The sequence below is a fragment of the Sinocyclocheilus grahami genome, unplaced genomic scaffold, assembly GCF_001515645.1.
Source record: "Sinocyclocheilus grahami isolate Dianchi unplaced genomic scaffold, SAMN03320097.WGS_v1.1 scaffold56.1, whole genome shotgun sequence".
NCBI lineage: Eukaryota > Metazoa > Chordata > Actinopteri > Cypriniformes > Cyprinidae > Sinocyclocheilus > Sinocyclocheilus grahami.
The window spans coordinates 407,026-428,528 of NW_015505235.1; the positions used below are offsets into that span (position 1 = coordinate 407,026).

At 34.4% G+C, this 21,503-nt stretch overlaps 1 protein-coding gene across 1 annotated transcript in view; it reads right to left on the reverse strand.

Moving 5' to 3' along the window:
• The window catches only part of LOC107584023 (pleckstrin homology domain-containing family A member 5-like), a 164,891-nt gene that overhangs the window by 48,626 nt on the left and 94,762 nt on the right, over window positions 1-21,503 (reverse strand). Inside the window, exon 4 of the mRNA XM_016270428.1 lies at window positions 7,634-7,717. Within this exon, the coding sequence (XP_016125914.1) occupies window positions 7,634-7,717 (84 nt within the window). The remainder of the gene's footprint in view (window positions 1-7,633; window positions 7,718-21,503) is intronic.

Sequence of the window (21,503 nt, forward strand, 5' to 3'; positions counted from 1 at the left end):
TGACATACGGCTCACATTATTTTCTGTTTAATTACACTGACGCTGGTAGTTTTTGAGTCAAAGTTTCCCCCTAAACCCCGCCGCCGCCTCATGGGTCTGAGTCATCTCAGCTGGACTTCTGGCAGGTTGTGACGTTGCTGAAGGCGACTCAATCTGTCGCACAACAACTTTCCGCTAAACTAGCTGTGATATACTGCAATCATAATGCTAATACATGCATAGAATAAAGGGTGTTTTTTTAACTTGATTTTTATTTAAAAAAATGTTTTGGGGAAAAAATAATTTTTGCTACACCAATGTCCAATTAAGTTGTCACATTTTATTTATTTTTTTTATTGTGTAATAATTAAACAATTTCAAAATCTTGCGTGAAAAATATTTATAAATTAAAAACTAGGAATATTTTGTAATATCCAATTACAGTTGCAATTCATTTTCAAATTAAGTGTGTAAATATTATTAAATATTACATGTATATATTTTTAAACATTTTAAAACTTGGACATTTTAGAAAGTGTGATAGTGAAAACCTAGATAGTGTGAAAAGCGTACTGTAGGAGATTTTATTTTCTAAAAGTAGAAAGAAGAAACACCCAAATATACAGTAACTGCACGGTTAATGAAGGGCGTCTGACACTTTAGTCAGAGTTTATATGGCACAGCGAGCGCTTTTACGGCACACACCGGCCTCATACATCAACAGAGTGCCACAGAATGAGGAAATATGAGGAGGCTGAAAAAAAATGACTGCACAAATTAATGAGCTTCCACTGTGACGATGAGAAACGAGGACACTTCAGGCCGAACGCCGCAGACGTGTCGCCGTGTAGTGAAAGTGACTGCGTCTGGCTCTCGTAACAAGTGCTGTGTACAATCACATGAGCAGAAGTTAAAAACTTTAGAGCAAAGTGAAGCTCTAGCGCTACCATTAGGCTAGCATTGCATCTCCCACCTGCTCTTTACAACAGTGAGTTTCTGACATGATTGTGTTTAATTACCACAAATAAGTTATGGACATCAATATATCAGGTAACTCTGGTTTAAAAATGCCATTTCCAACTTTAAGGAACATTTTAATTTTTACATTAGATTAAATAATGTACAGACAGTGTGCAACATGTTTAAATATTTAAATTAAAATAGTTAATAATATTTTGGTTATATGAAAGTACAATTAAAATGTCACATTTGACTATAACTATTTATTTTTACTACTTCTCAAATACATTTTATGTTTAAACTCCTTTGTTTTACCACAAAACCCACACTTTCAATCTTAAAGTATGAAAAACCATTATAAAAATGTTATTGTTAAATTCCTGAAATAAAATATGCTATAAAAATGACGTGAAAAATAAAGAAGAAATTATTGATAAAATTGTAATAAATTTTTGTGTATTTTGAAAATTTTATAATCTGGATATCTGGATAAAATATTTTGTGCAAAGTAAAAATGTGATGAGGAACTCATTTCCAGACAATAAAGCTAATAAAACTAATTAAAATAGTTATTTTTTCTCTCTGTTATATAAAAGTCAAATTACAACGTCACTTTTTACTACAATATCATTTATTTTTACTAAATCTCAAAGGCATTTTATGTTTAGTTTAAATAGTTTTACCCCTAAGCCTAGACTTGCAGTCCTAAAATATAAAAATCAATTCTAAAAATAAAAAAACTAAAAATTAAAAACATTGTTTTACTGTTATGATAAAAAATAATTAAACTTTTTCAAAATATTGTGTGAAAAATATTTATATAAAATAAAAAAAAACTAGGAACATTTTGTAATATCCAATTACAGTTGCAATTAATTTTCAAATTAAGTGTGTAAATATTATTAAATATTATTGAACATATTGACATTTTTATAATGTGGATGTTTTTAAATACATATTAAAAAAATTATTTTGTGCAAATTAAAACTGTCATTTTAAAACTATTTAAAACTTATTAAACTTGTTAAATTATTTTCTTTTGTGAAAGTCCAATTAAAATGTCACTTTTTTTTTTACTGCTTTTAAAGCTTTTTTAGTAGTCACACTAAATCCAGAATTTCAATCTTATGAAAATACATTATAAAAATGTGAATTATTCATTTAAACTAAAAAATGTTTTATAAAATGATATAAAAATGTAAATCGAATCAATGGCCTTAAAACGCAATGCAGCCTGAAACATGAATCTATGGCTTGACGACGAGGAGCTGAATGTCCGAAAATTCAATTTCACATTTAATTAAAATACCTTAAATACCCAAAACAACTCAATCTCTTACTTTCTACTTTTTTTTTTTGCCACATAACTGCAAAAACAGCAACCATTTTCTCTCTAATTCTCTGCAACAAAGCAATCTTGAGCTCTGCGTTATCTTGAAGTAATGGAGATGGGGACCTGCACAAACATCATGTCATCGTCTCACAAACGCATGCAGACCTCACAGTGAGACTTCCTCACGTCAGAGTAAAAATAGGTGTAAATCTCATTAACATCGACTTCACAGAAAAGCAGGATGGAGGTGATAATTGAAACCCGCCATCAGCAGCAGAAGAAATGAAACACTAGACACTGCCTTCTCTCATTATCTGCCACGCTATAGTTCAGTCCGCTCTCAAAACACTTCACATTCAGCTCATTACATCAATAATTCACCCAAAATGAAAGTGCTGTCATCGTTCGCTCACCCTCATGTTGTTTCAAACCTGCATGATGGTCGTTCTTCAATAGAAAACTACATGAGATGTATAACAAAACGTTTCAAACACTGAAAATCAATGAAGACAGATAAAAGCAGCATTATAAAAGCAGGGTTTATGACTTGAGCACTTCAGAAGACCTGCAATCAGCATTATTATAGTATTTAACTTTTAGTTTTATATGTTCAGTTGTCGTCTTAATTGTATTTCAAGCTTTAAAGGGGTCATACGATGCGATTTCAAGTATTCCTTTCTCTTTGGAGTGTTACAAGCTGATCGTGCATAGATAAGATCCCTGAAGTTGCAAAGACTAAAGTCTCAAAACCAAAGAGATATTCTTTATCAAAGTTAAGACTCTGCCACACCCCCCTAAAACAGCTCGTTCTAACACGCCCCCACATATCTACCTCACTATGTGGAAATATTTGCATAATGCCGCCCAAATGTGCACACAAAGAAAGTGTTGAAACAGCCATGTCAGGGAGACGTTGTGTGTTTCTAGGCGAAAGCAAAAGCACTTTATTTGGCCTTCCGAAAGTAGATGCATTTAGGAATCTTTAATCATTTGTGCGTTTGTTTCATACTGTATGTGCTTTTGTCATTTTTATTAGTTTTTGGGGTTTATTTTACAAAAAAATATAAAAATATAAATATATACACATTAAAAGAGCTTTTAATTTTATACCGTCAATTTTCTTATTTTATTTTATTTAAAGTTTTAGTCACTTGCTTTATATGCCACTGTGATTAGATTTTTGAGCTTATTTTACAAAAATATGAAAATATACATTAAAACTTCTGACAGTTTTTTAGGTTTATATCATATTATGTCTATATATCTATATCTATATATCTATACATATGACCAAACTTTATACATACACATTTATATATATATATATATATATATATATATATATATATATACATTTCTAATAATTTTTAACAAGTTTTAGATTTAGTTAACAATACTACCTACAATATGTCGCACAAGTCACACAGTTGATTTTTATAATTCTTTTTTTTTGTCATTTTATCTCATCTTTGGAGGTTGAAAGTGTAATGGGAAACATCTTTTTTTTTTCACAGAAGGAACAAAGTCAAACGGTTTGAAATAGGGCTGGGCGAATCTCGATTTTCTCAGAACATTTGACCGATTCTCAATTTTGTACGATTTTTAACTAGTCAACTTGAAAATGTAACTACAACATGATTCAAGTAACTTTTTCTTTATTAACCCTCTAGTTAAAGAAAATTCTATTCTAAGTGCAGCACACATGAAGTTGTCAACATGATGCAAATGTTAAACAAATCACTTGTTATATATCTTTGCAGAAAAGACGCATGAACTACAACTACATCCTGTACAAACTTGTCTTATACATATATGTTCAGAAATAATACGAGAAAAATGCTTTATAAAAATCTTAGAAGTCAACGTAATTCAAACTCAAAATGACTGAAGGTATAACACGATTATTAACTATAAATGTTCTGTAAAAACAATGAACAGCAGCTTTCAGCCTGTCAGCATGATGCAAACATGAAATATCAGACATACAGTAGTAGTTCTTTACAGGTTTTTTATTCGCTTGCGCTGCTTTTCCATTTTTTTTCTATGTAAACATGGACACGTTTGACTGTTGCATTCGCGTTTCATGAATGAAACGGTTTTATAAAATGCGGTGCTCTAGTTATTAAAAGATGTTAAACTCCCATCTTCTTGCATTTTTTCCTATTCCACTGCCCGCGTCGCATCTCTGTCAACACAAAAGTGCATTCTGTGTGAATGGCACCAAGCGATATATTCTACTTATGGTCCTTCACAGAGCGCGTCACACGTGAGCGGTAGGGCTGCACGATATATCGAAAATATCGAAATATCGCAAATGTAAATATTGCGATACGCATATCACAACGGCTTGCGATATTTGAATCTTTTTAATAATAGGCTACTTAAATCAAAATGCTGCAAAAGGTCAAAGTTTTAGTTTTAGTTTTAGTTCGATGCATATAGCAGAGAATTGCTTGACGTTAAAAAGAGTTAAGTGTTTCAGACCGAGTTGATTCGTCTTTCACATCTCCTCCTTATGTTTGAACAGACACATACACACAGAATTATGTCAATAGTACCTGTCTCGACGATCATTCTCGTAAACGCAGTCGGTTATGTTTTAAATGAATGTAAACAGCTGAGAAATAAATCGGATGTGTATTATTATACTGGATCCTTGCAGTCGGATTTAAAGTGACAGCAGCCTATAAATACAGTACGTGCTGCTGAATATGTCACTAATGTTAACAAAACAGCTATAACAAAGATTAATTGAAGTTTTTGTTAAATTTTTTCTAATTTCTAACTTCTAATTTCTAATAATTTCTAATTTCTAATAATTTTTAACAAGTTTTAGATTTAGTTAACAATACTACCTACAATATGTTGCACAAGTCACACAGTTGATTTTTATAATTCTTTTTTTTTGTCATTTTATCTCATCTTTGGAGGTTGAAAGTGTAATGGGAAACATCTTTTTTTTTTCCACAGAAGGAACAAAGTCAAACGGTTTGAAATAGGGCTGGGCGATATGGCAAAAAAATTAAATCTCGATTTTCTCAGAACATTTGACCGATTCTCAATTTTGTACGATTTTTAACTAGTCAACTTGAAAATGTAACTACAACATGATTCAAGTAACTTTTTCTTTATTAACCCTCTAGTTAAAGAAAATTCTATTCTAAGTGCAGCACACATGAAGTTGTCAACATGATGCAAATGTTAAACAAATCACTTGTTATATATCTTTGCAGAAAAGACGCATGAACTACAACTACATCCAACGTTCTCAGACTATAGTTTTTGCTGTGGTTTATGAAGAAGTACTTAAAGTGTATGGAAAGCAAAGTCACAATTATATCAAATTAGTGTCATTCATTTTTTTGTCATTCACATTGATGTGAAAATGACATTTTCTGATTTGTGATATTACTTTTTATGCACTGCTAAAACACTGCTGGTCACTTTCAGAAGTTGTAGTGATTCTTTCTTTTCCAAGAAAGAATGTGAAACAAATTGGTTACATAATTTTCATTTTTAAATATTTTAAAATATGATTTAAATAGATTTTTCACACTTTAAGCAATATCGTATCGCATATCGAATATCGTATTTTTTAACAAGGTATCGCGTATCGCATTTTTTCAATATCACACAGCCCTAGTAAGTGGTTAATCACGTACGTTTTTTACCGTTATTGCCAAAGTGTCTAATTCTAACGTTTGGCAATATTTGTATTCAAAATGGCGATTCCTCAATTTATAAAAAAATTAAATCGTGGCAAAACATTACATTCGAATTAACCGATAGAATTGGAAAAATCACCCAGCCTTGTTTGAAACAACACGAGAGTGAACAAACCCTCCTCCCGCTCATCTTCATCAGATGCAAATATCTGCAGCACAAACGGTTCTTTCCCAAACGAGTTCAGTCTCTCCCATCATCTGTTCAGAGTGAAAGGATCTGAAGTTTATCTGCAGCAACGTTTATTCACTATCTGTGAACAGAGACTGGATAAACGGCAGAGGAATGGAGGGAAGTTGTTGACTTTGCTAGAGGACGTAGGAGAAAGGGAGCGAGATAAAGACTAGAGATGTGTTTGACAGCGGTTTGAGGGCAATTATCAGGAGAGCAGCTCGCGTTGGACAGGAGAGGTGAGCTGTGAAGAGGAGCAGAACTGGATAAAGTCATGACTCCAGTCCAGCTGAACAGCGGTCCGGATGCAGCTCTTCATTAACTGCTGGCCTGTTAATTGCTAGTGGCTTTGTGTGAAAATGTGTGTTGACTATTTAGAGGCTCACTCTTTTCAAACGCGCACATAAATAGTAACACGTTATCCGTTAGCAGACGGAACGGGAATAGTAATGCTTTCGGATGAATCTCATTAAAAATGTCAAGAAAACATTTATATAAAGATATGATTTTGGGGTTAATATGACCTATATATACACCATACATAAACCTAAATTATGCATTTATATAATATACATACATATTTGTATATTTATGCATATTGCAAATACAATGTTTCATCCTAATAGCAAAGCAAATTCAAACAAAATCTGCTTCATCAAAAATCAAAGAAATTATATTGCACATCAGTGCAAATAGGTGCAAAAATTAAGTTAATAATTATATATAAAATAATCACATTTTATATAATTATATAAAACTACATATCTGAATAATATGGTACGGATAATTAAAAATGTTCCTACTGTGATATCCGATTTCTCATAACACCCATTTAAGAAAATATTTAAATTAGAAAATTCATAAAATAAAAAAGTAAATGATCAATTATTTAAAATATAATAAAAAAACTGGAATAAAAATATATTTAAAAAATAAATTATGAAAAATTGATTTATTTTAGATGTTAAAATAAACTACATAGAGAGAGAGGATTTTATTTAATATTTAAATAAACATTAATTATAATTATACTGAAAAAAATATACATATATTTTCATAATAATAAAATTCATAATTCAATTGTTTTCATACTGCAAATGAAATTAGATTTTTACATTAAAGCATTTCAGGTCACATTTTAACACAATTAATTTATATAATATTCTGACCATATTTTTTGTAAGATTCACTCAACTCATGTACCCATCAGCAGACTAATAGAAAATAATAAAGGTTTTTTGCGCCGAGTGACCCAAAAAAACAATCTTTTGACTTACTCTGAAATATGAATACTTTAATTATCTCATTTCTTTATACCCCCCTATTAAACAACATTCAATCCACCCCAAAAATGACTGTGCAGTGCATTAGGCAGTATGAATGTGATTTCTGTGTCAAGTTCAGACAAAGCGCTCTGTTTCTGACTCAATGCTGCAGGAAACGAAGAGAGAGAAAGAAATGACTCACTGTTCGTTGACGACAAAGATGCAGTTGTCTTGCGAAGGAACGGCTGTGACGGGATGCTTGCAGGTCACCTTTCGCTCATTGTGACTGCAGGAGAGAAAAGAAACAGAAATTGTGGGAGTTAGAGACATGTGAGACTGCTGTTCACACTTTGACACTCGATAAAGAGCTGTTCGATGATTGAAATGATTGAATGAGCCACGGGATTCACGTGCTGCCCTGCTGCTAAACATCAGACCATCTGAACAAGACGAGAACATAGAACACAGTCACCAACCGAGAGGAGAAAACCTTGGCACGGTCGCATTCACGGTTTTATTGCGCAGTCTACACTGGTAGACACATGCAGGATATTTTCTAGCTGCCACAACAAATATGTAAAACATGTAGAATTTAACTGAGGTGTTGTCATGTGTGTATTTGGCTACTATATTACAACAGCACTGAGCATTTTTGGTTTATGTACTTAAGTTAAAAACAAGAAGTAAAATAAACAAACAAACAAACAAAAATCATAATGTGAGTAAAAAAGATTTAACAAAAAACTAACCCTTTTACTAAAAACAGAAATAAACAATAAAATGATTGAAATTAAAATAAATTATCTATAAAATATGTAAATATTAATATAATTTAATAAGAACAAATAAATTACATGTATACACACACACACATATATATAAATATATATATATATAAATTTATTTCTAACTTTTGTGAAATAAACAAATAAATAAATATAGGTGATGCATTACTCCTTACCTGATTAACAACCAATACAATTATAAAAATAAATGATTAAAAACGTTATCTTAGATATCAAAATAAATTATAGTGAGAAAGAGAATTATATAAATAACTATAATTGTTAAAATAAATACTTATAATTCCAATAAATATGCATAAATTTATAACAAATATATAATGTAATGATAATAATGTGAAAATAATAAATTACACTAAAAAGTTAATTAATAATGATAATTACTTAACGCCCACCCCAATAATTATGTATTAATTTCTTTAAAACAAACAAACAATTAAATAAATAAAATATACAATAAAATAATTGATTAAAAACAGGTTATTATTTATAAACACACACATATATCTAAACTCATTTGACCATAATGGTCTACCAGGTTGACTTCAGCACCACCATCTAAACCAGCTCTGAGCAGTCAGAATCTATGTAAAACCAGCACTCGCCATCAGAGACTGGTTTGAGTCTGATTTCGCAACAGGACAGAGCCAAGCATGATGTAACCCAGATGAAAACTCAGCAGATGACATCTACCCAGCAGCGAACACACACACACACACACACACACACACACACACACAGCTACACACCTTGAGCGAGGGGTGGTGCAGAATTTCAACATGTCTGTCTCTCTGTCTGTCTCCAGGGGCCGCCGGTCTCTCTCTCTCTCTCTCTCTCTACTCCTGCTGTTTATCACTGATCCACACATGCAGTCAGTGCTGCTGCTCTCAGCAGTCATACGCCCCGATCACAAGAGCATACGCCCACCCTCTCCCCGTCTCTCCTCTCCACCCTGGTCCTCTCTGCCATGAGGCGCCGACGTCTCAAACACAATTACAGCGGCAGTCACACGCAGACGCAGCCGTGAGAGGGACAGAGGAGGCCGTTCACAGCAGATAAAGGCCTCTCGCTCACATGGAGAGTCACAGGGCTGCTGGGTAACATGTGGACGGACTGAGGCATGCTGGTCAGGACGTGGTTCGAGGCGAACGGATCAAGCTTGAGAAGAACTTCACATAACACTCACACACATGCATTAAAGCATGAAAATCACAGGATTTTCCTAATCAATTCAGCATAAAGACAATTACAAAGTACAAGTACAAATACCACCATGATTTTATATATATATATATATATGTTACATAAATGATATAAATATAAAAATAATTACATAAATATTATATATTATAATTCAAATATTATAAATCTAACGTATATATATATATATATATATATATAGTTTATTTATATTTTACAATAACATAATAGTATATAGCATAGTAGTAGTAATAGTTTTTTTTTCCGTTGGTTTGCTTGATTGCTTTATTTTTAGCTTTAGTAGTCTAGCATGACCTCATATAGTGTTTCCTAAAGCAGGATTATGTGTCTTTATGTTGTTATATGCTCTCTCTGCTGAAGATTGAAAATCTTCATCTAATCTCCTTTCTGCAAGCTTTTAACCCTGCGTTTGTCCTAAAGCTCACATAAGTAACGGCCCAAGGTTCACATCGCCATATTGATTGTCCCTCGTTCACCTTGAGACGAGATCTATGGGACTTCTGTGTCCTTTTCTGCTTCTCATCTCAAAGTCTGTTCATTTGAAACCTGCCGAGAGCGATATGACTGGCTCCATTGACTGATGACAAAACTATGGATGCTGATACCATTTGGAACGTCCGTGCTTGTGGTTTCGGCGCTGTTTACTGGTTAATTTATTGTTGCCAAGGCAACACCCTGGAAGGATGCTAATCACTTTACCAACCTCTTTTTCAATCCATCGTCCGTCCGGTCGCTCGGTTTGCCTGCGTGGGCTTCTGCCTCTGCTGCAGCATCTTATTTCAAAAACCAAAGTGACTACCTTAAAAACTGTTCGAAAGAACTGATTTGTGAAAATGAATCAAACCTTTCAACTAATTCGGTTTAAATCTGAAATGGATTGGTCTTGACGCTCTCAAACCTATGGAAGCTTGTTTCTGTCACTAATTAAAAAAATAAAAAGGTAATTGCTATTTTTTATCTTACAATTCTGACAACTCTTTTTCTCAGAATGGCATGCTATAAACACAATTGTGTGTTATAAAGTCAGATTGTGAGATATCTTGCAATTCTGACTTTAAAACAAGTAGTTATGAAGTCAGAACTGTGCAATATAAAGTTGTAAGAAATTATACAGTTTTTAGATTTTATAACTCACAGTTGCAAGTTTATATTTCAATTAAAAAAAGTCAGAATTGCGAGATATAAACTCGCAATTGCGAGAAAGTCAGAATTGCAAGAAATAAAATTGTGATAAAGAAAAAAAGTCAATTGCAAGATATAAACTAGCAATTAAGAGAAAGAAGTTAGAATTGCAAGATATACTGTAAACCTTTTAGTTTGTCTCGCAATTCTTTAATTTTTGCAATTTCGAGTTTATATCACGCATTTCTGAGAATAAGAGTCAGAATTGCGAGACGTAAACTTGCAACTGCGATGAAAAATGTCAGAATTGTGAGAAATAAACTAAGAGGAGAAAGTCAGAAATGCAAATCATAAACTCGGATAAACTGCTGTTGATCTTGTTGTGGAAATATGAAGATTTGGCAGTATGGACTTCTGCTATAGGCTATTGGCTATCGAAAATACAGTTCGCACTTAAGTGCAGGAAGAGAGCAATGCAAATAACACAGACTTCTTAGCCGACGGCAATTATTATAATTAATAATTAATTTCAGAGAAAAAAAAAAGTCTGAATAGCAAGATGTAAATTCATAATTGCAAAGAAAAAGTCAGAATTGTGAGAAGTTGCAGTTACCTTTTATTATTATTTTTTTTCAGTGGCAGCAACAGGCTCCCATACAAATCTTACATACAATGTGTAATCGACAACAAAACATAGAGAACATATCATAAATATAAATATTAACAGCAAGCTGTAGTTAACCCTTCTCCACACTCTATCAGGAGAGTACTGTACATGGCATGGTACATTGTCACGTATAGAGCGCTGCGGGACGGATTCATGCATGCATGCATGACTGTCAGCAGATGGCATAAAAATAGCCCAGCGTCTCTCTCTCTCTGCCACTCAGAGGTGCGTTTGGGTGAGGAAGTCACACTTGACTTGTTTCTGTCACATCGGTGGATCACCGAAGGGCTGCGTCTGCGCTCTATCTCTGCCAGGCCTGCAGGGACCGCAGATGTGCTGGAGAACAGGTGGACACGGCAGCGTCCAAACTTCTGCAAGACGCCATAAACCTTAAATGCACTCCAAGGCAAGAACGAGAGATGATTGAGGAGCTGTCAAGGCAGCACACGTCTTCATGAATCTCCTCAACTTGACGCACTCTGAAAGGCTTTTTTAAGGAGTGTTAAACACAACATAGATGGATGTTCTTGACATCAGGAGACACATACTGCACAGATGGGTTTGTGAACTACATACAGCTGCCACTTCGGTACATAAAACACATATGCACATGGTAAAAACACAGACTCTACACTTGTATAACACATTTTTCCACTGATCTACATGGTTTCGCACAACAAAAAGTCATAATTTAGTTTGCATCACTGTCTGTGAACACACACACCTATATATATTATATATATATATATATACACACAGCAAAATCCCCAGAGTTAAATCAACTTTGCTCAGAGTACATATTGTCCCAATCTACAGAGTGTTAAAGTAACACTGAAGCTGAGTTAAAGTTAATGGGATAATTAAGCAATTAATTAATTGATGAGTGAGCATTAGTAAAGAAAACCCGCTGTTAACAATGTTGAAGATGAACAACTACTGCTCAGGCTTTTAGACATGAAAACGTATCACATAATCCTCAACAGTTGTAACTCTGCTTCAGTGGTAGGGCTGCACAATAAATCACATGCGATATTTAATGAGCATCTCGTCAGTAAAGCCGGTTCTGTAATCAGCGGTAAATCTCCATCACATGCGTGCTTTCACGTGGAGCAGCATTTACTACACTGACGAGATGCGCATTAAATATCGTGCGATATTTATCTTGCAGCCCTATTCAGTGTTACTTTAACACTCTGTAGATTGGGACAATATGTGCTCTGAGCAGAGTTGATTTAACTCTGGGGATTTTGCTGTGTGTATATATATATATATATAAACCAAATAGCAGTATTAATAATAAATTCTGATATATGACATGTGCACATACACACAATTTATTTTAATTAAATGTATATATAAATTATGTACAAACGTGCAAGCATATGCTAATTAATGTCACATGATTATGTATAGAAATACATGTTCGTATAAAATATATATGCAAAATGTACGTAAAATATGTATAAATATATGTACAGATGGGTGGGCATATGCTATTTAATTATGTCACATGATTATTTCTGAACAAGCCTTTAAGATTCAACAAATCATCTGGGAGGAGCAGAAACGTCTGCTTTGAACAGCTTGAATAAAAACGCAGTGATGCTGAGCTTGTTTTGCACTCGTGCTCTTCAAAGAGACTGTACGGTTGCAGGGTATACTTCATTTGATTAATGGGGTAAAACCAGTAATATCAGTAATGGAGAACAGAGCGGCTGATGGCTCATTTTCTGCTGTGTCATTGTGAAAGCCTGTGGCGGCACTGGGAAAATTGCTGAAAATCACAAGTGCCTGTTTGAGCTTTCCCAGAGATTTGCTTATGTGATGATTCGCTGAACGTGGAGCTCATGAAAGAGAGATTTTTACGAATCACCTGAGAGTCTGAAAACAACACATTGACATTAAAGACACTGCCGTAAATGATAACACTGGATAACATATTCACTCAAAACCCTGTTGCACACAGGTATACATATAATGCATCAAGAACTAGTACAGATTTGGAAGAAATCAGAGTTTTTCGAGGAAATTCAGGAATGGAAACAAAATCAACAAGTGTTTTCCACAGTTCCTTCACTCTCACTGCACACTGACGGCAAACAAGCACATTGCAAATCACACTAATTGGTTGTAAACACAATTTGTCAAAGCACAAGCCACGGGCTAACAGAGAGAGAGCAAACAGAGAAAGAGCGATCATGACAGGAAGTGGTAATGATTTTAAAAGGGAAGTAGCATGTACTGAGAATCAAATTAAGGGGCAACAACTTAAAAACAAGTTTCTATTAAGACTGTATGTCCAAGACAAAAAAACAACAACAGAGCAATACAAAAATCTGATTTGGATGTGTTCAAAATGACTCATTACTACACTAAACATTTTTTGCAGTATGCATACTGAATGTGGTACTCCTACAACCAACCGCAACCACAATTAAGCACAAATAAAAATAACCCTAACTCAATTTTTGCCAAAAGTCACAAGATTTTTTACACAAAACAGCCACATTTAATGCTATAAAGCCTATTGTATCATATTTGATAAAAGTCCTCTAAATTATCAACATGATCAATTATTATAAAAAAATATTATATTGTTAGTAATATTTCAAGATGAAGATTTTTTGTTTTCATATAGTATGATACAGAGTTATTTTAAGTAACATTGATATACTATTGTAATTTTTGTTAATCATTTTAATTAGATGTTATTTTTATATGTCCTGTTTTTATTTTAATTTAAAAAAGTAGCAATTTTGCAGTGTAATTTTTTAAAATATGTCCATATAGTTTTTTAATTTTCAGTTTATTTAGTTTTAGTAATTTTAGTACTTAGGTATAAACTAAACTAATAATAATAATAATTATTATTATTATTATAATTCAATATGTTAATTATCTATATGAATATTTTATTTTATGTTCATGTATATTTTATTTAAAGTAACGATTTTTTGTTTGTTTGTTTTAGTTAACGATAATGACCATATAATATAGTGAGGATATGGAGCTCATACTTGGAAGAAAAAAAAAAGCATCACATTTTTATTTAGAGGCCCAAACGGAGCTAAATATATATTTATACAGTATACTAGGTTATAAAGAATACATTAAACTACATGCAGTAAATAGTGTGTGCTATGATTCCATTTTGAACACAACCATTATCTCATTTATTTAGTAAAATGGAGATTATTTCCATCCAGCCATTATGATCATTAAATGTCCATACGGTCCCAAACAGAGCATGTGAGCGCAGTGGTAATATTTCCTTAAGAGCGCAGAGCGCCTTTCTGAAGATTCCGCTCCGCTCGCTCAAAACGCTCAGCGCCGCTCGCTCAACCCAGAATGCCGTTTGGTGATTTGAGATCGAGAATCTGTAGAGATCGAGAATAGTAGAGCAGTTATGGAGTTCAGATATTGGTTCAACGAAGTTGCAAGCCTTCTACATAAATGTAAAGTAAAGTAAGTTAAGAATGAGCAGGGAGAAGACATTTAAAAAAAAAGAGTAATACCTGCTGACGTCGTAGAAACGAATTGTTAATTTGAATTATATTCGGAGCTCCGTAGTTATTAAATAATCTCAGTTAAACTGTAGACCTAAGCTAACACACAGCTGTATATAGGCCTAAATACAGAACTACAGAGTACAGAAGATATTAGCCTACACCACTTGGATTTTGGAAAACCAGTGCTGGATCCCTCCCGCAAAATCTTCAGCATCCCCAGTGCTTCTTCCAGCGCTGAGCGAGTGTTTTCGGGCACAGCGAATGCTGAAGCCTGACACTTTGTCCAAGCTAATGTTTCTTAAAGTAAATTCTAAAATCCAGTAAGCATCAAGAGACGTTTAAATAGACCACAGTTCCCCGCAGTTATGGTTTATTTTAACTTGACACTAGAAAGTGTGTTTCTTTCATTGACGTCAGTTCATAATCCAAGCGTTCTTTAAGTGCATTTTATCTTGTGTGTGCTTTTCACAGGCTTTATAATCCAGGTGTATTTTGTAAAGATCTACACACATTTCATCTCGTGTGTGTGTGTGCGTTTGTGTTTTAATGAGCCTGTTTTGAATGTTCTATTGCACAACAACTGCAGCTATTTTCACAGAAATAAAGTTAACGAAAATCAAATACACTTTTTCAGTTTTTGCATTTTAGGTAGGTTTGCTAAGGTTAGATTCATATATTTAATACATTTTAATTAATACATTACAATTAATAAAATTAAGAAGAATGCTAGAATTTCGCTCCGAAACATGATAATTGCTATTTATCAGCATGCTTAATTTTAGACTATAATCCAAGAATTTCGTTACAAACAGTAAACAATTAGGCCTACTAGAGAAATTTTATGTCGGAGCGGGATCTGAGCGGGAATTGGTTTACGGTGAGCGTGAGTGGAATGTTAACGGAGCGCTTGCTCGGGCAGTTAGAGCGACTGAGCGGAGCGCACGTCCATAGAGCGGAAAACGTAGCGGAGCGCTTCGCTCACATGCTCTGGTCCCAAACCACCTAAAAGGTGGCAATAATTGACGTGACCCAGAGGCTAAATTTAGCTTCACATTCTCTGAAAGGTTCTTCTGGAAATAAATAATGTTCAGTGTTCCTGTGGGCATTCAAAAGCTTGGGGAGAAAATGAACAATCAAGCATTTGTTCCCGGCGGGGCATCTGCCATTCACACGTGCTCTCTGGCCTTTCTGAAAGGCCGGCATGCCCTTGCGCCCTCCCGTTACCCTCTCTGCTTTCACACCATCAACACAGAGATTTCCAGAAGAACATTTCCTTCAACTGCACACGCTGAAGACTGAAAGATTGAGCTGGAATAGAGTTTCTGGTGATGTAATTTAAATTATCATGTATGCTGGTCAAAGTCAAAAATCAAGGAAATGCTGAATATTAGCTGGCAACAGATATATCGGTGAAGCTGATATTATCCGCGTTTGATTATTAGCATCGGCCAATAGGTTTTTCTGTTTGGCTGATAAGTGAAATGTTTAAATTAATTTTCAATGCCAAAGTCAAGGTTGGCTGTATGGAAAATGCTGATTATACAAAAAATTTGGTATAGATGCCAAAACGAATATCTGAACTCATTTTCAATGGCAAAAGTGAGTTATTCATAACAAATGGAATTCAACATGAAACAGGTCTTCACAAGCAATTTGACTTCTGTAAAATTGTGCAACAGAGTGAAACAAGATATTCAACAAGAAAAGAAAATAAATTTTTCCATTGGAATTTACTGAATTTTGAAAAGTGGGTATTTAATAATGGAGCCAGATTTGAATGCAACTATGCCAAAGAATGGCAAAAAAAAGCTATTTGGCTGTTGGTAAGACTGTATGTGATTTTTCTAATCAAAACTTTGGTAGAAATTTGGTAGAGATGCTAAAATGACATTTCTAGAAATATTCCAAATAATTTTCAATGTCACAAGTTAGTTATTCAATGCTTTGCTGTATAATTGGCTAAATAGTGACTAAAAAACTATTTGGCTATGCATGTTGTTTTCCAGATAAAAGATACATGGGAAATGCTGATTATACTCAAAGATTTGAAGATGCCAAAAACGACATTTCAAGAAATATTCTAAATCATTTTCAATGTCAAAAGAGTGTTATTCAGTACAAATGGAAGTCAATGTGAAATGGGTCTTCGCAACCAATTTTACTTCTCTTTTCACACAAAAAGACAATTTTGACATTATTTACTCACCTTCAAGTTGTTTTAAAACTGCATGAGTTTTTTCTTCTATATTTCAGAGACTATCGGTAACCTAACAGCATACAATAGTCATTGACTTCCATAGTATGGAAAAAAACACTACGTAAGTCAATGGCTGACGTCAACTGTTTGGTCACCAGCTTTCTTCCAAATATCTTCTTTCATGTTCAGCAGAAGAAAGAAACTCATACAGGTTTGGAACAACATGAGGGTGAGTAAATGATGAAAACATTTTCATTTTTGGGTGAACTATCACTTTAAACAAGACAGGCTGTGTGTCTAAAAATCTTAAAAGTTTTCAAACACCATTTAAAAGGACATTTCTAGGAGTATATAAATGCATGAATGAAATGAGCCGCTGCTGCCACTCTTAAAGCTAATGATGCATTTCAGTTTAGATGAATCATATGAATCATCTCTGACTGAATTAATCTCTTACTGCCATCATCCGATCTGGAAGCCGAAGCCCAACTCACAATTAGTAAATGACTAATTCTGAATAAATATGCCGCACATGTCGTTCGAAACAGAGGCCGTACTCGTTCATTGTGAAGCGTTCATAATGGCGTACTGTTTGAAAGAGATACCGGCCTGCTGCAAATGTTGATAAAATCTTAATTTAAAAGTCTCTGAAGAACAACCAGCAGAGAATAAACATTCATGGCATTCACATCTAAAAAACATCACACGCTTGGGTGCATTTTAGGAAAAAAATGTCTAAAACGCGCCAAATCCTGGACAGGCTTATCTTATTAAGAAAAAGGGCCAAAATAGGCCGCCCATGGAGAATCTAGTGAAGCCGTTTCAACTATGCAAATGGAAAGAAAGAGCAAATCCCCTCATTTGTTACTTAATCAGAGAGTAATTCCTTCAAGAAGTTTGATTCCAGAATAAGTGATTGTACATTTCATAAGCGGGTTAACCAAGGCGAATCTGGGAGTATACGAGGGGTCAGAGCACAGATTGGTATGTATATGGAACTGGCATTAACTAGGACATGTACCGTGCAACTACCCATTTTTACAAATTAAACAGTCAGCCAGTCAATGTGTACTATATGCAAATAATAATAATGGTCCAAATGAACCAACCTCAATTGTGCGGTTTTCTTATAACATGCTTTGAGGCTGTAAGATGCTCCAGTTTCATTTTCTTTCACACCAAAGCATTAACTAGCGCTAGAACTCTTTCAAATCAACTCTAGAAACTCTTTCAATGCAACTTCTGTAAACCAGCCTAAGATGGATTTCAAAGAGGTTTTGGGCACTTTGGACTGACAAGCTAAAAACCAGCTTAGCTTGCATTAAACCAGACTAAGAAAACCAGTTAAGACTACAAAAGCAGCTTAGGCTGGTCTATGCAGGTTTTGCACAATACTGTTCAACATTTTGGTGTCAGGAAAATGTTTTAAATGTTTTTGAAAGAAGACTCTTCTGCTCACCAAGGCTGCATTTATTTGTCTAAAAATACAGTAAAAACAGTAATAATGTAAAATAGACTTACAATTTAAAATAGCTGTTTTTTATGCAAATATATTTTAAACTGCAATTTAATGCTGTGATCAAAGCTGAATTTTCAGCATCATTACTCCAGTCTTCAGTGTCACATAATCCTTCAGAAATCATTATCATATGCTGATTTGCTGCTCAAGAAATTTTTTTATTATTATCAATATTGGAAACAGTTATGCTATTTAATATTTTTTGTAGAAACTGCCATGAATTACTTTTTTTTTTTTGAATATAATGTTCAAAAGAACAGTATTTATATATTATAGAAATCTTTTATAAGATTGTGTCTTTACAGCCACTTCTGATCAATTCTTGCTGAATAAAAGCATTAATTTCTTTAAAAAAAAATCTTACTGACCTTAAACTTTGAAAAGTAGTACATTTCATCACAATTTCTTCCAGCATTGTGATATAATACATTCAAACCAGTCATTTACACATCATACTGAAGGAAGACATTTGTGTTTTTTAATGCATGATTTTTTTCATGTAAATGATAAAAGATTAATTGTTTTGTTATTGCAAACATACTTTGATTCAATTTTGCTGGAGCAAATCATGTTAACAGTGCCCACTGCAGGATTTACATTATTGGTGTTTGATGCATACATCGGTAACACTGTTCAACTCCACCACACCATTAAGTGCAACTGCTTTTAGTGTGGTGTTATTTTAAAAACACTAATGTTAAGTACCGCATGCAATCTAATGTGCTTCATAATGTGTTGATTGCACCTGCTCCTGCAATCACCAGCACATTACATCACCAACACAGTCTGATAGCGCCGTCGAGCACTTCCACCCCTGCCAGCACAAAAACACACCGATTCGCTCATGTCTGGCACAGGCGGCCCTGCGTTGGTGTTGCTAATAGTAACTGCTGTAGATGGCTGTTGTTGTGTCAGTAATGGCAGGGCTGTATTCTGGCTCTTTTGCCCTAAAAAGCATGACAGGAAGTTCGGGGAAAAAAGAGCAAGAGCAAGAGGCTCATTTGAAGGCAGATGGGCCGAAAGAGAGGCTCCCGTTGAGATGCTTCAGAAAACATTGAACCCGAGCACCGGCTCTGAAAACCCATCCAACAGTTCATTTCTTCCAGCTCACGATCGCCCACGTGCTGATTAGGGATGTGCAAACCGACGGCGACACACAGGACTGTCAGTAAATCTCAATTAAAAGCACAGGAGTGTGTGTCTCCTGGAGGAGGTGATGGAGCGGCTTGTTAGTCGGAAGTTTTGCATGAGCAGATGCGGTGAAGAATACGGCCTATTATTCTCCGGCGGTAATGGGCTTAAGAGGGCGACAGTGCACAAGCATAAAGTAACATATGTCATCTCAGACGGCAGCAGAAGGGAAAGAAAGATAAAATACCCAGCTAATGCATAGCACGTCACTCGACTGAAAGACTTCTGGAGGTGTCATACTGGGTCGCTATGACTAAAGGAACATTCACGCCAAAGACGGTAACTATTATTATAATAGTTATATAATATACAATTATTATAACTACTAAGTTTTAATAATATTTCTAATTTAAGAAGAATAGGAAAGTTCAAATCACAGCTATACTGATAACGAAAAGAACACAAAAGAACAATGTCAATAGAATCACTACCAGAACAATTTTACCCTGATAAAAACATTAATTTTTTTATGACCGTTGAATGAGTGAGCCATTAAGTCCTTCATTCAACAGATTCGTTCAAACAGCTGATTCATTCAAAAACGAGTCAAGTAACTACTGTCTTTATGAATGGGTTACTGAATCATTGACTCACTTGATTCGTTCAAACACGTGGATTCATTCAGTAACAAAACACCGCTGTGTTGCTCGGAGACACAAAACCGTTCTGCTGTGGCTTTGATTGGAACTATTTTCATCAGCGAAATTGAGCAAAAAAAGTCAATATTGTCTAAACTGTAAGTCACTTAATTTTAACTTGCTTATTGAACTACTATTGTATAAAATCACATTGCCATCGAGTTGAAACATTTTGTCCGTGCAATGTTGCATACCTAAATCATATATTATACAGGTGCATCTCAATAAATTAGAATGTCGTGGAAAAGTTCATTTATTTCAGTAATTCAACTCAAATTGGCTGTTGTGCTCATTTGTTTTGTTTTCCGCACGAGTCTCTCTCACACACTCACTCAGGCTGGTACGACACAAATACATTACCAATCGCCATAAGTGTGACGTCAAAACGGAATCATGCGGAAAACCGGCTAATTCAAACATTACACAAAAAATTACTAAAACACTGAAATAAAAATATAAAAACATATTTCTAAACCTAACATTAAAACGTAAAGTGAAATTATAAAAGCTAATTCAAAAGATTAAAAAGGGTATAATAGTTTATAAATAATACTAAAACAAATAATCTCTGAACTGCATCGCATTAGAGAAGTATAACAGCTTGTGACAGAGGTGGTATGTTGACTAGTGGGGATGAAGCATGAGATGTGTTGAATGTGAGCGGGAGCAGAGGGCGTCTGTGAGGGACACACGGGGCTCACGCACGAATAAGCAATGACACGTTACCGTCACACAGAAACAAATCGCCTGGCTGGATTCTGAGCATGACAACAGCTGCAATCTGGAAGTATAATGAAGCCCTGATTCCGGAAGGTTGTTCGGCAGAGGAGGAAAAAAAATACATGATGACTGAACCTTTTCTAGACACTTTCAGCAACTTAAACGAAGCCATTTTTAGTGCAAACAGCCATAAAAGTGACTCATGCATGCATATTTAAAAAGAAAAATGTCACATTTGTGAATCAGCATTGATTTGCATTACTCAAAGCAGACAGTAGTTGTTAGCTCGACAGGTTAATTGACGTTTACAATGGGTTAATAAGCAGAATCAAACGACAGCAGCTTTGGGAATAATTGGTTCAGCCCATTACATCATCTCAAACAATCATCATACTGGATTCAGCTGGTAATGTTATCGCATTCAAGACTCATCTGCTAATCAATCACACCACACACACACACACACACACACACACACACACACA